General features: G+C 35.6%; 1 protein-coding gene across 1 annotated transcript in view; it reads left to right on the forward strand.

Moving 5' to 3' along the window:
- The window catches only part of CEP126 (centrosomal protein 126), a 93,141-nt gene that overhangs the window by 48,861 nt on the left and 25,328 nt on the right, over window positions 1-18,952 (forward strand). Inside the window, exon 5 of the mRNA XM_060160871.1 lies at window positions 16,296-16,491. Within this exon, the coding sequence (XP_060016854.1) occupies window positions 16,296-16,491 (196 nt within the window). The remainder of the gene's footprint in view (window positions 1-16,295; window positions 16,492-18,952) is intronic.

Consider the following 18,952-nt stretch of genomic DNA (forward strand, 5'->3'; position numbering starts at 1 on the left):
ATATACTCTTTAACATATACACACCCAATACAGGAGCAACTAAATGTATAAAGAAAATACTAACAGACATAAAGGGAGAAATTGACAATAGTACAATAATTGTAGGAGACTTTAACACCCCATGGATATCAATGGACAAATCATCTAGAAAGAAAATCAATAAGGCAATAGTGGTCCTAAATGACACAGCATGACTAGTTGGACTTAACTGATATCTTCAGGACATTTCATCCAAAACCAGCAGAATACACATTCTTTTCAAGTGCACATGCAATGTTCTCCAGGATATATCACATACTAGGTCACAAAACAAGCCTCAACAAATTTAAGAGGATAGACATTATATCAAGCATTTCTTTCAACCTCAGTTGTATCAATTAGAAATCAACTACAGAAAGAAAAACAGAAAAGAACAAACACATGGAGACTAAACAACATGCAACTAAATACCAAGGGTCAATGATGAAATCAAAGAGTAAATCAGAAAATACCTCAAAACAAATGAAAGTAGAAAACAACTTTCCAAAATTTGGGGGATACAGCAAAAGCAGTTCTAAGAAGGAAATTCATAGCAAAACAGACCTTCCTCGAGAAATAAGGAAAATCTCAAACAACCTAACCTACCATGTAAAAGAATTAGACAAAGAACAAACAAGGCCCAAAGTCAGCAGAAGGAAGGAAATAATGATATCACATACACATGGAATCTAAAAAATAATGCAAATGAATCTACATACAAAAAAAGAAACTGACAGAAAGATTGGTTCAAGATGGCGGAGTAGAAGGACGTGTGCTCACTCCTTCTTGTGAGAACACCGGAATCACAGCTAACTGCTGAACAATCATTGACAGGAAGACATTGGAACTCACCGAAAAAATACCCCACATTGAAAGTCAAAGGAGAAGCTACAATGAGACAGTAGGAGGTGCTCAATCACAATAAAATCAAATCCCATAACTGCTTGGCGGGTGACCCACAAACTGGAGAACACTTATACCACAGAGGTCCACCCACTGGAATGAAGGTTCTAAGCCCAACGTCAAGCTTCCCAACCTGGGGGTCTGGCAATGGGAGGAGGAATTCCTAGAGAATCAGACTTTGACAGCTAGAGAGATTTGATTGCAGGATTTCAACAGGACTGGGGGAAACAGAGACTCCTCTCATGGAGGGCACACACAAAGTAGTGTGCACACTGGGACCAAGGGGAAGGAGCAGTGACCGCATAGGAGACTGAACGAGACCTGCTACTGTTGGAGGGTCTTCTGCAGAGGTGGGGGGTGGCTGTGGCTCACCGTGAGGAAAAGGACACTGGCAATAGAAGTTCTGGGAAGTACTCCTTCGCGTGAGCCCTCCCAGAGTACACCATTAGCCCCACCAAAGAGCCGGGTAGGCTCTAGTGTTGGATCGCCTCAGGCCAAACAACCAACAGGGAGGGAACCCAGCCCCACCCATCAGCAGACAAGCTGATTAAAGTTTTACTGAGCTCTGCCCAGCACAGCAACCCCCAGCTCTACCCACCATCAGTCCCTCCCATCAGGAAACTTACACAAGCCTCTTCGATAGCCTCATCCACTAGAGGGCAGACAGCAGAAGCAAGAAGAACTACAGTCCTGCAGGCTATGGAATAAAAACCACATTCACAGAAAGATAGACAAGATGAAAAGGCAGCGAGCTATGTACCAGATAAAGGAACAATATAAAACCCCAGAAAAACAAAAAAAAAATGAAGTGGAGATAGGCAACCTTCCAGAAAAAGAATGCAAAAAAATGATAGTGAAGATAATCAAGGACCTCGGAAAAAGAATGGAGGCAAAGATCGAGAAGATGCAAGAAATGTTTAACAAAGACCTAGAAAAATTAAAGAAAAAACACCTACAAGAATTAAAGAACAAACAAACAGAGATGAACAATGCAATAACTGAAATGAAAAATACACTAGAAGGAATCAATAGCAGAATAACTGAGGCAGAAGTATGGGTGAGTGACCTGGAAGATAAAATAGTGGAAATAACTACTGCAGAGCAGAATAAAGAAAAAAGAATGAAAAGAAATGAAGACAGCCTAAGAGACTTTTGGGACAACATTAAATACACCACCATTCTAATTAGAGGGGTCCAAGAAGGAGAAGAGAGAGAGAAAGGACCCGGGAAAATATTTGAAGAGATTATAGTCGAAAACTTCCCTAACGTGGGAAAGGAAATAACCACCCAAGTCCAGGAAGCGCTGAGAGTCCCAGGGAGGATAAACCCAAGGAGAAACACGCAAAGACACATAGTAATCAAATTTACAAAAAATTAAAGACAAAGGAAACTTATTGAAAGCAACAAGGGAAAAATGACAAATAACATACAAGGGAACTCCCATAAGGTTAACAGCTGATTTCTCAGCAGAAACTCTACAAGCCAGAAGGGAGTGGCATGATACACTTAAAGTGATGAAAGGGAAAAATCTAAAACCAAGATTACTCTCCCCAGCAAGGATCTCATGGAGATTCAAAGGAGAAATCAAAAGCTTTACAGACAGGCAAAAGCTAAGACAATTCAGCACCACCAGACGAGCTTTGAAACAAATGCTAAAGGAAATTCTTTAAGTGGGAAACACAAAAGAAGAAAAGGACCTACAAAAACAAACCCATAACAATTAAGAAAATGGTAATACGAACATACGTATGGATAATTACCTTTAACGTGAATGGATTAATGCTGCAACCAAAAGACACAGGCTCGCTGAATGGATACAAAAACAAGACCCATATATATGCTGTCTAACAGAGACCCACTTCAGACCTAGGGACACATACAGATTGAAAGTGAAGGGATGGAAAAAGATATTGCATGCAAATGGAAGTCAAAAGAAAGCTGTAGTAGCAATACTCATTTCAGATAAAATAGGCTTTAAAATAAAGAATGTTACAAGAGACAATGAAGGACACTACATAATGTTCAAGTGATGAATCCAAGAAGAAGATAGAACAACTGTAAATATATATACACCCAACATAGAAGCACCTCAATACATAAGGCAACTGCTAACAGCTATAAAAGAGGAAAACAACAGTAACACAATAATAGTGGGGGACGTTAACACCTCACTTACACCAATGGAGAGATCATACAGACAGACAATTAATAAGGAAACACAAGCTTTAAATGACACAATAGACCACATAGATTTAATTGCTATTTATATGACATTCCATCCAAAAAAAACATATTACACTTTCTTCTCAAATGCACATGGAACATTCTCGAAGATAGATCACATCTTGGGTAACAGATCAAGCCTCAGTAAATTTGAGAAAACTGAAATCATATCAAGCATCTTTTCTGACCACAACGTTATGAGATTACAAATCAATTTCATGAGAAAAACTGTAAAAAACACAAACACACAGAAGCTAAACAATACGTTACTAAATAACCAAGAGATCACTGAAGAAATCAAAGAGGAAATTAAAAAATATCTAGTTACAAATTACAACAAAAACACGATGATTCAAAACCTATGGGATGCAGCAAAAGCAGTTCTAAGAGGGAAGTTTATAGCAATGAAAGCCTACCTCAAGAAACAAGAAAAATCTCAAATAAACAATCTAACCTTACACCTAAAGGAACTAGAGAAAGAAGAACAAACAAAGCCCATAGTTAGTAAAAGGAAAGAAATCCTAAAGATCAGAGCAGAAATAAATGAAATAGAAACAAAAAAAACAATAACAAAGATCAATAAAACTAAAAGCTGATTCTTTGAGAAGATAAACAAAATTGATAAACCATTAGCCACACTCATCAAGAAAAAGAGGGAGAGGACTCAAATCAATAAAATTAGAAATGGAAAAGGAGAAGTTACAACAGACACCGAAGAAATACAAAGCATCCTAAGAGACTGCTACAAGCAACTCTATGCCAGTAAAATGGACAACGTGGAGGAAATGGACAAATTCTTAGAAAGGTACAACCTTCCAAGACTGAACCAGGAAGAAATAGAAAATATGAACAGACCAATCACTAGTAATGAAATTGAAACTGTGATTAAAAATCTTCCAACAAACAAAGTCCAGGACCCAGATGACTTCACAGGTGAATTCTATCAGTTAGAGAAGAGCTAACCCCTATTCTTCTCAAACTCTTCACAAAATTGCAGAAGAAGGAACACTCCCAAACTCATTCTATGAGAACACCATCACCCTGATACCAAAAACAGACAAAGATACTACCAAAAAAAAAAAAATTACAGACCAATATCACTGATGAATATAGATGCAAAAATCCTCAACTAAACACTAGCAAACAGAATCCAACAACACATTAAAAGAATCATACACCATGATCATGTGGGATTTATCCCAGGGATGCAAGGATTCTTCAATATACACAAATCAATCAATGTGATACACCATATTAACAAATTGAAGAATAAAAACCATATGATCATCTCAGTAGATGCAGAAAAAGCTTTTGACAAAATTCAACACTGATATATAATAAAAAAAACTCTCCAGAAAGTAGGCATACAGGGGACCTACCACAGCATAATAAAGGCCATATATGACAAACCCACAGAAAACATCATTCTCAATGGTGAAAACTGTAAGCATTTCCTCTAAGATCAGGAATAAGACAAGAATGTCCACTCTTGCCACTATTATTCAACATAGTTTTGGAAGTCCTAGCCACGGCAATCAGAGAGGAAAAAGAAATAAAAGGAATACAAATTGGAAAAGAAGAAGTAAAAGTGTCACTGTTTGCAGATGACATAATAGTATACACAGAGCATCCTAAAGATGCCACCAGAAAACTACTAGAGCTAATCAATGAATTTGGTAAAGTTGCAGGATACAAAATTAATGCACAGAAATCTCTTGCATTCCTATACACTAACGATGAAAAATCTGAAAGAGAAATTAAGGAAACACTCACATTTACCATTGCAACACAAAGAATAAAATACCTAGGAATAAACCTACCTAAGGAGGTAAAAGACCTGTATGCGGAAAACTATAAGACACTCATGAAAGAAATTAAAGATGATAAAAACAGATGGAGAGATAAACCATGCTCTTGGATTGGAAGAATCAACATCGTGAAAATGAATATACTACCCAAAGCCATCTACAGATTGAACGCAATCCCTATCAAATTACCAATAGCATTTATTACAGAACTAGAACAAAAAATCTTAAAATTTGTATGAAGACACAAAAGACCCCGAATAGCCAAAGCAGCCTTGAGGAAAAACACTGGAGCTGGAGGAATCAGACTCCCTGACTTCATACTATACTACAAAGCTACTGTAATCAAGACAGTATGGTACTGGCACAAAAACAGAAATATAGATCAATGGAACCGGATAGAAAGACGAGAGATAAACCCATGCACATATGGTCACCTTATCTTTGATAAAGGAGGCAGGAATGTACAGTGGAGAAAAGACAGCCTCTTCAATAAGTGGTGCTGGGAAAACTGGACAGGTACATATAAAAGTATGAGATTAGATCACTCCCTAACACCATACACAAAAATAAGCTCAAAATGGATTAAAGACCTAAATGTAAGGCCAGAAACTATCAAACTCTTACAGGAAAACATAGACAGAACACTCTATGACATAAATCACAGCAAGATCCTTTTTGACCCACCTCCTAGAGAAATGGAAATAAAAACAAAAATAAACAAATGGGACCTAATGAAACTTCAAAGCTTTTGCACAGCAAAGGAAACCACAAACAAGACCAAAAGACAACCCTCAGAATGGGAGAAAATATTTGCAAATGAAGCAACCGACAAAGGATTAATCTCCAAAATTTACAAGCAGCTCATGCAGCTCAATAACAAAAAAACAACCCAATCCAAAAATGGGCAGAAGACCTAAATAGACATTTCTCCAAAGAAGATATACAGACTGCCAACAAACACATGAAAGAATGCTCAACATCATTAATCATTAGGGAAATGCAAATCAAAACTACAATGAGATATCATCTCACACTGGTCAGAATGGCCATCATCAAAAAATCTAGAAACAATAAATCCTGGAGAGTGTGTGGAAAAAAGGGAACACTGCTGGTGGAAATGTGAATTGGTACAGCCACTATGGAGAACAGTATGGAGGTCCCTTAAAAAACTAAAAGTAGAACTACCATACGACCCAGCAATCCCACTACTGGGCATATACCCTGAGAAAACCATAATTCAAAAAGAGTCATGTACCAAAATGTTCATTGCAGCTCTATTTACAATAGCCAGGAGATGGAAACAACCTAAGTGTCCATCAACGGATGAATGGATAAAGAAGATGTGGCACATATATACAATGGAATATTACTCAGCCATAAAAAGAAACGAAATTGTTATTTATAGTGAGGTGGATGGACCTAGAGTCTGTCATACAGAGTGAAGTAAGTCAGAAAGAGGAAAAGAAATACCGTATGCTAACACATATATATGGAATCTAAGAAAAAAAATTAAAAAGGTCATGAAGAACCTGGGGCAAGAAGGGAATAAAGACACAGATCTACTAGAGAATGGACTTGAGGATATGCAGATGGGGAAGGTAAGCTGTGCCAAAGAGAGTGGCACGGACATATATACACTACCAAACGTAAAATAGATAGCTAGTGGGAAGCAGCCACATAGCACAGGGAGATCAGCTCGGTGCTTTGTGACCACCTAGAGTGTTTGGATAGGGAGGGTGAGAGAGAGAGGGACGCAAGAGGGAAGATATATGGGAACATATGTATATGTATAACTGATTCACTTTGTTATAAAGCAGAAACTAACACACCATTGTAGAGCAATAATACTTCAATAAACATGTTTAAAAAAATAAAACCATAAGAGAATACTATGATCAGTTATAGCCAACAAACTGGACAACCTAGAAGAAATGGACAAATTTCTACAAACATAGAGCTTACCAAAACTGAGTCAAGAAGAAACAGACAATTTGAACAGACCAGTCACTAGATGTGAAATAAAATTTGCAATTAAAAAAAGACTCCCAGCAATCAAAATTCCAGGATGGGACAGCTCCACAGGGGAATTCTATCAAATGTATAAAGAAGAACTAATAACTGTCCTAATCAAACTATTCCAAAACTTTAAGAGGATAGAACACTCCCAGATTCATTCTACAAGGCCACACTTACTGTGATACCAAAACCATGCAAAGACACTACAAAGAAATTAAATTACAGGCCAGTATTTTTGATGAATATAGATGCAGAAATCTTCAACAAAATATTCACAAACTGAATCCAACAATACATAAAAAGGATCATATATCATGATCAAGTTGGATTTATTCCAGGGTCACAAGAGTTGTTCACATTCACAAATCAATCACTAGGATCCACCACATTTAGAAAAGGAAAGATAAAAATTATGATTGTCTCTATAGATACAGAAAAAATATTTAACAAAATTCAATATTTATCATAAAAACTCTCATCAAAGTTTGTATGGAGGGAACATATCTCAACATAATAAAGTTCATTTATGACAAACCCACAGCCAAATCATACTCAATTATGAAAAATGAAAGTTTTTCTTTAAAATCAGGAACAAGACAAGAATGCCCACTTTTGCTGCTTCTGTTTAACATAGTGTTGGAAGTCCTAACCACAGCAATCAGACAAGAAAAAGTAATAAAATATATGCAGATTTTAAGAGGAAGAGGTAAAACTGTCACTATTTGCAGATGACATGACACTCTATATAGAGAACCCTAAAGTCTCCACTGAAGAACTATTAGAACTGATGTATTCAGAAAGGTTGCAGGATACAAGAATAATATACAGAAATCTGTTGTCTTTCTATACACTAGTAATGAAATATCAGAAAGAGAAAGTAAACAATCCTGTTTATAATCACATAAGAAAATAAAATACTTAGGAATAAACTTAACCAAGGAGGTGAGAGACCTGTACTCTGAAAACTATAAAACACTGGTAAAGGAAATTGAAGATGATCCAAAAAAATGGAAAGATATCCCATGCTCTTGGGTTGGAGGGAGTGATATTATTAAAATAGACATACTACCCAAAGCAATCTACAGATTTAAGCACTCTCTATCAAAATACCCATGACATTTTTCATAGAACTAGAACAAATAATCCTAAAACTTATATAGAATCACAAAAGATGCTGAATTGCCAAAGCAATCCTGAGTAAAAAGAACAAAGCTAGAGGCATAACCCTCCCAGACTTCAGACTATACTACAAAGCTACAGTAATCAAAACAACGTGGTATTGGCACAGCAACAGACACATAGATTAATGGAATGGAACAGAACAGAGAGCCCAGAAATAAACCCACACACTTATGGTCAATTAACCAATGACAAAGGAGGCAAGAATATACAACGGAGAAAAGACACATAGTCCAGGGAAAACTGGACAGCTACATGTAAAAGAATGAAATTAAAACATTCTCTAACACTGTATGCAAAAATAAACTCTTAATGGATTAAAGACCTAAATGTAAGACTGGAAACCATAAAACTCCTAGAAGAAAACATAAGGGTAATGCTCTTTGATGTAAATTATAGCAATATTTTTTTGGATCTGTCTCCTAAAGCAAAGGAAATAAGAGCAAAAATAAACAGATTGGATCTAATTAAACATAAAACCCTTTGCACAACAAAGGAAACCATAGACAAAGCAAAAAGACAGCCTACTCAATGGGAGAAAATATTTGTAAATATTTTTTACAAGGAATAAGGGGTTAATAGCAAAAATATATAAACAGCTCATACAACTCAACTCAATACAGCAAAAAGAAACAACCCAATCAAAAAACAGACAGAAGACCTGAATGCATGTTTTTCCAAAGAAGACATACAGATGGCCAACAGGCATATGAAAAGATGCTCAACATCACTTTCGACTTAGTAGAGAAATGCAAATCAAAACCACAATGACGTATCACCTTACACCTGTCAGAATGGCCATCATCAAAATGTATACAAATAACAAATATTGAAGAGGATGTGGAGAAAAGGGAACCCTAGTACACTATTGGTGGGAATGTAAACTGGTGCAACCACCATGGGAAACAGTATGGAGATTCCTCAAAAAACTAAAAATAGAACTACCGTATGATCCAGTAATTCCACTCATGGGTATATATCTGGAAAAAATGAAATCACTAATTCAAAAACATACACGTACCCCAATGTTCATAGCAGCACCGTTTACAATAGCCAAGACATGGAAGCATCCCAGGTTCCCAGATGATTGGATTAAGAAGATGTGTTTTATATATGTGGTGGAATATTACTCAGCCATAAAAAAGAATGAAATTCTGCCATTTGCAGCAACATGGATGGACCTAGAGGATACAATGCTTAATGAAGTAAGTCAGACAAAGACAAAATACTGTATGATATTACCTACATGTGAAATCTAAATAATAATATGTATGGATGTACATGCAAAACATAAAGACGCACAGATAGAGAAACAAACTTATGGTTGCCAGAAGAGAGGGGGGGAAGGAAAAGTTAGGGATATGAGATTAGCTGATACAAACTACTATATATAAAATAGATAAACAATAAGAATATACTGTATAGCATAGGAAATTGTGCCCATTATCTTACCTGTAATGGAGCATAATCTGCAAAAATACTGAATCAGTTGCCATATACCTGAATTTAACACAATATTATAGATCAACAAAAAATAAATTAATTTTAAAAAATAAGAGTAATGTGATAGGTTTCATATAGAATAAAATGTCCCTTGATAGTAAAAAAAAAAAAAAAAAAACTGGAGTTTGGATAAAACAGTGCAGGAAAATCAAGAGGTATCCAGCCATGAGTTTAAAAGGACCTATGTTAAAAGGGTGGTAGTGAAATAGAAAAGAAAGACAGAAGGAAAAGGTATTTCATGGAAAGACTAGATTATGACTTTGGTGTATGGTGGAATAATGAAAATGAAAAAAACAGAAAAATCAAAAGAACCTGAAATTTTGAGTCTTTGATAATTGAGGGAACTTGATGAATTTAAAAATTAAAAAGAATGTAATGAAAACGTACAGGTTTGGCAAGATATTATTAAACGTCATTTGAGCCTTCTGAGTTTAGGGAGTAAATATCCAAGTAGAAATGTATAAAACCAGTTTGACCTAAGATGAAACAAGAGGTCAAGGCTATGGAAATAAATTTTAAAGTCCTGATTGTGTATGTTGCTCAATTTTTATGTGTACTTATGTCTCCCCAACCAGATTGTAGTATTGTAGAGAACAATGGCTAAATCTTACACATGCAGATATTCCCTATGGTGCTTAGCTCAGTGCTATGCATGTTGGAGGTATTCAATAAATACTTTGAATAGAGAAACATCACTGGCATAATGAAAACTTCTCAGAGGATATAAACTTGACCTGAAGTTTAATAGATGAGAAAGATATTCATCAGAGACATTGAGAGGGAACTCCAGAAAGAGGGAACTCCAGAAAGAGGGAACAAGTAGTGCATGAAAAGGAAAGAAGGTATGAAAGGACATGTTGTATTAAGGGAGCTGAAAGTAGGTCGTTCATTTTGTGGGGTTTTTTGTTTGTTTTTTATTTTATTTTATTTTATATTGGAGCATAGTTGATTAACATTGTTGTGTTAGTTTCAGATGTACAGCAAAGTGATTCAGTCATGCATATACATGTATCTATTCTTTTGCAATTTATTTTCCCATTTAGGTTATTACAGAATATTGAGCAGTGTTCCCTGTGCTATACAGTAGGTCCTTGTTGGTTATCTATTTTAAATAAAGTAGTGCATACATGTCAATCCCAAGTCTATCCCTCCACCCCACCCTTCCCCGCTGGTAACCATAAGTTCATAGGTAGTTCATTTTGACTAGTGTGTACAGTGAGAAATTGTAGGCAGTTAGGTTGTTTAGAAAGGAAACCATGAGTTAAATCATGAAGAGCCTTGTTAAGGAGTTTGTCCTAAAAACAATTGCTGAAAAATTTGAAGAAAGCATATAACATTTACATTTTAGAAATATTGCCAGAATGAGAAAGAGTAAGGTAAGACTAAAAGTGGGAAAATCAGATAAAATGGTACTTTATTTAATGAAAACAATGGCTTCTTAAGACCTGTTTAGGAGGTAGAATCAATGTGATTTGGTAATTTTTTAAGAACTGAAAAGTGAATGGGAGGAATCAAGGATGACTCTGGAGATGGAGTTTGGTCAGTTAATGGATAGTGAAACCATGTATCAAAATAAGGACCATTCAGTACAAAGAGGTTTAAGGGAGAGAGTAACTGGAAGGATGATGATAAACTGTGAGTTTGAGATACTTATGGGCTACTCTGGAGTCAATTTCTCATTTGTAAGATGTCTGGGCCGTGAATATAGATATGATAGCTGTCAATGAATGGATGAAGTTAAAGCCATGGTTCAATACCCACCAGTGGGGGTCTTGGTTCAGCTAAACAATCAAACTCCCATGACTACAATAGACCAGGTTTGCCTCAATTAGAAGACATAAAACATTGCATGTCGATAGGCAACATTCTTCAACAGGAGGACTTCTCATGGCATGCCACAAAACAGTCAAAGTGCTGATCTTTGCTGTGCCCCTATTCCCACAAGTGATGACATCACAATGAGCAGACAGCCACCCTGGGTTAGAAATCCCATGTTCCAAACAGAAGCCAATATTTCTTGTAATGGCTCTATATGAATAGTTTCCATGCAAGAGATATGTCCAGTTATAAGAATTACCACACTCAGGGAAACCTAAAGCTATAGCTTCCTACCAGGTATCTATGATTTATTCGCAGTTGTCCCAGTACAGATAGAGTTTACCAATAAAGGGTCATTTTTTACATAGTCAATGTGCCTGAAACACAGTTCAAGTCCTGCTAGTAATCCAGGGAACAGAGTTAGAAAATTAACCCAAAGTTGAATTGGTCCACAGAGGATGGATTTTGTTAACCCTTCACTCACATACAGATACAGATAAGATCACAGACAGTATAAATAAGATTACACAGAGTATGGATATATAAGCAAAGAAGAGGATGACATAACTCTCAAAAATTCCAGCATATCCAAGCAAAGAAAGAAGAGCTCAAAAAGACCCTGAGAAGAAACAACCAGAGAAGTCAGAAAATAACCAGAAATGTATGATGATATGGAAATAAAGGGAACTAAAGTCAGGAAAGATAGTGGTCAAGAAGTGTCTAGGTCTGCAATTAGGTCAATTAGTTAATCGCTAGCAAAAGCAGTACATTGGAACAGTAGAGGTAGAAGCCAGATAGCAGTAAGTTAAGGATCAAATGGAAGTTGTGGCAGTGAACACAGTATAATTTTAGAGTACTCTGTGGAAAGTTTTATCTGAAAAGGAAGATGACAGACAATTAGTGGGGATGGGGGGCTAGGGTCAAGGGGAATTTAGAGTGATAAAAAATTCCAAATCATTTAGTATAAAAGTAATGTGCATTTTTGTATATAGGTTTTCTTCACTATTAGATTTCTTTTTCTGTGCATTATTACCCTTTGTGTTATCAGACATTTTCAATTAAAAAAGCTCTTTTGCATTATGAATGAAAAGATAGACTTTTTTGTTCAACAATGTCTCTTCTAAGACTTCCTTAAAGTCTTAGAAGAGATAACGCGTCAGACAATTTTGATTTCCCTGTAGCAAACAAACATACAGTTATTATACCAAATCTTTCTAGGACCATTATATCAACTTTGTTTTATGAGAAATTATCTCCATTCTAAATTAGAATACATAGTTTTCAGTTGTTATTGTAATATACTATTATGACTATGACTTCATGATATTTATATCTACCTACACATACACACACATAAATTTTATGTGTTTGGAAAACAAATGTATATAATTTATAGAGAGAACACTATTGTTTACTTATTTAAAAGTTGAACTCCTCTCCACAGATAACTAACAGTATTAAATCATGTATGTGAAAATGCTTTGTAAACTATAAAATGCTATACTATAAATATGACAGCTTGGAATATTAAAGATCAAGTATTAGGTTAATAGAAATATTTATATGTACTGTTATTGAAAATATAATTAAACTACAAATACTTATAAGCTATTGTCACATTAAAAATACATTTTCTGTACAATATAAGCCTAAAATGTGTTAGAGAATAAAGTAATGTCAAGAAACAGGGAGCTTCCAAAGAAGGGGAGGTATATCAGTACTCACAAATGATTGTTCTAATGTAGAAAATATTAGTTGTAGATTAAAATAATTTAAGATGTTGTAATGTGATAATCTAAAGGAGAAAAAAAGTTGTATGAAAAAAATGGAGGGCATTCAATGCTTAAGCCTCAAGAAAAATCAGAGACTTATGTCCATATGAAAATAAAAGCTACTTAGGAAATAATGAGATATAAGAATATTAATAAATGACTAATAAAATAAAAGCCTTCCATCACAACCAAATCCTTATCACAAAGATAATGTACTTGACCGTTCTTCTGGTAGATGTAGGGTAAAATAAGCTATATTTTCCCCATATTTTTATACTTTAAAATGATGTTATTAGATATCTATCTCCAATATCCATGTATTTGTGGTGAGACAGTTGATCCTGAACCACAGGCTACCCTGAGAAATCTGACCAGAGCTAAGCAGTAATCTATTTGACCTCTTTTTGCCCTTTGTACCAGTACTTTAAACCAGATTTTCTAGCCCATATTCATTATCTGTATGACTATCAGACTTCTGAGAGGTGAAAATACTCTAAGAGCAAGGAATGAGAAAGAGGAACCTGAATAAGTAGGCTATGTACATTTCTCAGCTCGTGAGAGGACACTGGGTGATCAGAAGAACATCATGCTTGGACCCTCAGAACAAAACATAATATGAATTGAAAGCCTCGAGGCAGCCCAATAAATCAAAAAACCATCTTAATAAGGCTGTCTCTCTACTTCCTGTTCAAATGCTTTTCCACCTGTGCAGATCCATTCCTGCCTGTCCAGCTGTCTCCATACCTGATCCCCTCTTACCTAATCAGCTGTCTCCTTTAAGAGCCCCATTGCTGTCCCACCATTCCCAAATTCTTCCTAGCTATCCAACTGTTTCTCCCACCCACCAGCCCCATACCCTGCCTATCTGTCCATCTGTCCCCTCTACTCTTCCAAAGAACTTCTTACCAGCCCCATTACTGTCCTACCCAATCAAATATCTTCCTCGCCCTCCAGCCCCAGTTACTTCCAGCTTTTCTAGCAGTTTCCCTCGTCTACCAGCCCCAATTCCTTCTGCCCAATTCCTATTTACCCCACCCACCCCGAGGTTCACCAGTCATTCCTGATTCTGACTCACAGAGTAAGTTATTTTACAAAACTTTCAGACCCAAACATTTCCTTCCAGCACAACGTTCTACCCCAACCACTCTAATGCCGGCCCTTGTTCATCATTCCCTTCCAGCTCAACTGATTGTTTCCCCAAACCCTTTGGAAGGTCTCCCAGTTTTGAAGCCTTCCTGTTTGTCCAGTCATCCCCCTCATCAACCTATCCCCACTCTTTCTTCTATCACTCCATTGCCTGAACATCCTGCTAGCTTAGATCATTTTCAGTCAGTCCAGCAATCTGTTCCACAAACCATAACATTATCAAATCTGCCCCAGGCCTTTGTAGGTCATCCACCTACATCAGTTTTCTCCCATCCACCTCCCTGTCATTCTCCATCCTCTTCTTTGTCTTCATCTTCTACTTCCATATCCTCTTCTTCATCCCCTGTACAGTTTCCTTCCTCCTCATCTGTTTTTTCCTCTCCTTCACCTTCCACTTCTACCTCTCCATTCTTACCACTTTCATTTATCCCTCTTTTTTCCTCTCCTTTGCATTCATCTCCCTCTCTGTATTTGCCTCCAACAAATTTAGATTTCCCGCCTCTAATTCCTCCTGTTTCTTCTTCCTTTATGATTTCTTCTTCCCATGCTTCACTCTTCCTCTCTTTCTACCTCCCCATCTCCTTTTATTCCTATCCATTCCTTCAATCCTCCTCACGAATTGAAAGTAGAGAAGAGAACAGAAGCAAGTGGAGTAGAGAAGAAAGAAATAGAGAAGAAAAAGTTGACAGATGACAGCTTTAAAGGTAAAAAAAATTAGTTTATTAGGTATTTTGTAGATTTAGCAATACTTCATTTGGGAAGAGTGACTGAAGAGGAAGGAATATGTAAGAGTATAAGAGTAGGAAACCTAAAAGCAAGAGAGAGAAACATATTCTCAGTGTTCAGGAACTTGTGTTAGGTACCTTTTTGCTCTTGTTGATCCCTCTGTGGTCACAAAATGATAGTCAGGAATCTAGTAATCATTGACTTTGACTATTCCAGTCTGTCCAAATAAAGATATATATGGGTATTGGAGATAGATATATGTCACATGTGGCCATGTGTCACCTTCCAAAACATTTGAATCCTCATTGAACTGGGAATAATTCCAATGAATTGGGAATAAATACCCTTGGAGTTCTCACTACTGCCCCTAATGCAACAGCAGTCAGCTATTTGATATACTTCACCCCCCAAAAAGAAATTATTCCTTTGTTCTTTTCTTTCCACTTTGTACATATATTGAAATGTTACATGCTATAAGTTTCCAGAAGATGTGAAATTCTAAAAGAAGATGATGTCATCCACTAATAATTTGCGGATGGCACTTTAACACACTAAAAATAAAGGTAGCCCCCTCTGTGGCATGAAAACCATGCTTATATTTGTGGTACAACTGAAAATAAATATGTACACTCTTCTCCATGCAATAAAATCCAAGCTTCCAAAACTAGTAAAGTTAGATGGAAATTCCTGTCTACCCTAACAAGAAATTTTATTTTCTATCTGCTTGAATCTTCAACCAACTCTATTAGGGTTATAGGGATACCTACCATCCATGACATCAACTCAGAACTAAGGGTATGCAGCATATCATTATCCAGATAGGAATTCTCTTAAAGAGCTGAGGACTAACTCTATACATCTACAGGAATTACTTCTATATCTATCCCAAACAGTAGATAGAGGAATAGGATTTAATAATCAGAGCCATGAATAATTGGATATTCCTACATGAAGACGGAGTGCTTTATTGGCACTGTAATCTCACATCCACTTTTATTCTACTGTTGACTCCTTGAAATTCCCATTCTAATATGTCTATATATTTCTCCAATATCCTTATATGTGATTATCTGGACACACACACACACACACACATACACACACACACACATACATATGAATATATCATATGTATGCTAACTTTATTTAAATGTACTAAACATTTTTTATGTATGGTTCACAGAGTCATAGATAATTCCTTGCCTTCATCATTGTCAAAAAATGATCACAAGCATCAGAAACATCTATCCAAAATCAATTCTGATAAAGAAATGAAGGAAAACAGCAAGGCAAACTTGACTACTAACAAAGATGCATTCCAGCTTAAACTGGAGGAAACTCAGAAACTCCTAGAAGATCAGCATCTAAGCAGTTTGCAAGTATGAAACTCTAAATACATTATTAATATTTTAATATCTAGCAATAATTCTGTCCCATTTTTGCAGTGTTCTCCACTAAAGAAATGTATACCACTAGCCAAGGGTGTGTTTAGATGAATCAGCACAAATTCATCACAGATACTAATGAAATAAGTTTTTAATATTTTTTTAACCTTTTACTCCATTTTTCTCTCTGCTTTTATTCTTATTTTTCCATCTCTCATATTTAGAAAAATATGCTTTATGGATGCTATTTTCTGAAAAACATGAAAGCTATTTGAAAGTATAATGTAATATAAGTAACATTATTAAAGACTGGATTATAAAAAGCAACTTGAAAATTATAATACATATGGACATAAGGTTCTTAATGAAAATATGGCACAATTAGCTAGAAATGGTGTCTCTATTCTGACTCTAATATGGTATTTACTTTGGTTTTTCCCACAAATGAGCATGGAGTTCATACTACATTTCCTGAAATATTCATGCACTTTATTTTTTATGAGTAATTACACACAGTTATGAGATTCTTAGTAGGCTGATATCAAGATTAAATTCATAACCTTGGCCTAATTTATCCAATAACTGAGCAATTATGGCAAGACTAGAAAAGCGAAGCAGGAGACTTCTGGCTATGATGAAGTGCCTTACTGCCATAAACAACTATAATTCTGAATAAATAATATGAAACAATTATTTTTAGACAGTATAGAACAGGTAGTATAAGATATGATCACTAAAAATAAGGGAAACAAATGAGGTAAGCCCTATGATTACATAAGCTTTTTACCTGTACATGTCCTCTGGAAAAGCCTAAAAAAATTCCACAGGTATTCCAACTACCTGTCAAAAAAAAACCCAACCCTTTCTAAAGAAGATTGACATCTAAACATTCAGCATAATGTTCACAACGTCCAACACTCAATCAGAACTTACTAGACATATGAAAAAGCAGAAACCTGTATGGCCCATAACCAGGAGAAAAATTAGCCAATATAATCAGACACATAAATGACAGAGATAACAGAATTATTAGGCAAGAATTTAAAATAACTTTTTAAATATTTTCAAGGAATTAAAGAAAAATGAACATAATGAAAATGGAATATTTGGAAGAACCAAATAGAACTTCTAGATCTGAAAACATATTATCTGAGATTAAAATTACACTGGATGGACTTAACAGAGCAGGCATTATGGACAAAAAGATCAGTGGACCGAAATCATCCAAACTGAAGCATTGGGAGAAAAAAGACGGAAAAAATATATAACAAAATGTTAGTGACCTGAGGAACAATATCTAAATCTAACATACATTTAATTTAAATCTCACAAGGGGTAGAGGGAACCTTTAAAGAAAACAGTGGCTGAAAATGTTTCAAACTTGATGAAACTATGAATCCACAAATCAAAGAAGCTCAACAAACTCCAAGAAGGATAAGTGTGCACCCATGTGCATGTGCACACACACCCTTCATAAAAGCACATGAAAACTAGATTAAGCTAGAGGGGGGGAAAGATGTATTATGTGCAGGTGAACAAAGATAAGATGGACCATACTAATTTCAAGCCAGAAGACAGTGAAACAATATTTTTAAAGTTCTGAGAAAAAAACATATGACCAACTTATAATCTATATCTAACTAAAATGTCCTTCTAAATGTCCTTCTAAAATGAAGGCAAAATAGGCATTTTCAAACAAACATCAGCTGAACACCACCACCAGTATCTGCACTATAAGAAATGCTCCCAGAAATTTTTCAGGCAGAATGAAAATGATAACAGATGAAAACTCAGATCTATAGTGACAGAAAACAGATTAGTGGTTGTTAATGGGTAAGTATTGACTACAAAGAAGCATGATGGAAATTTCAACAGATGGAAAGGTTCTAAAATATTTCAGCATGATGGTTATGGGTAAATAATTTTTCAAAACCTATCGAACTATACATTTTAAATGAGTGCATTTTATTGTAGATAAGTATATCTCAATAAAATTGATTTAAAGACTAAAACACAAGGCATGTTAAGTCTAGTACAGTTTATATCAGTAACTTACAAGCAAAACTTGAAGCTGATCATAATGTTTCATTTTTTAGTATAAGAAAATTTCTGAGGGAAAAAATAGTATAATTTAGTGAAATCAGAAGTTGATGAATTTCTTCTGAGGTGCTTTGGGAAATGAAGCCATCACAGACATATGTGAAGAGAAATCTTAAAGCCATGAACATCACACTTACAGCTAGAAGGACCTTCTAACCCAGATTTCTATATCTCATTAGATGCAATCTCAAAGAAATTCATATTAGAGTCATAGAGGTTTTAGGAGCCTCATTATCAATTAATATAACTCAATTCCAAAAACAGGCACTGAAGAAGCTGTGCTTTGATTTGTTCTAGTTAGGTAGAGTGACCATCTCTTTAAAAAGATATCACAGTACTGAAGGATGTGACAGGC

Source organism: Lagenorhynchus albirostris, chromosome 9, assembly GCF_949774975.1.
Source record: "Lagenorhynchus albirostris chromosome 9, mLagAlb1.1, whole genome shotgun sequence".
Classification (NCBI taxonomy): Eukaryota; Metazoa; Chordata; class Mammalia; order Artiodactyla; family Delphinidae; genus Lagenorhynchus; species Lagenorhynchus albirostris.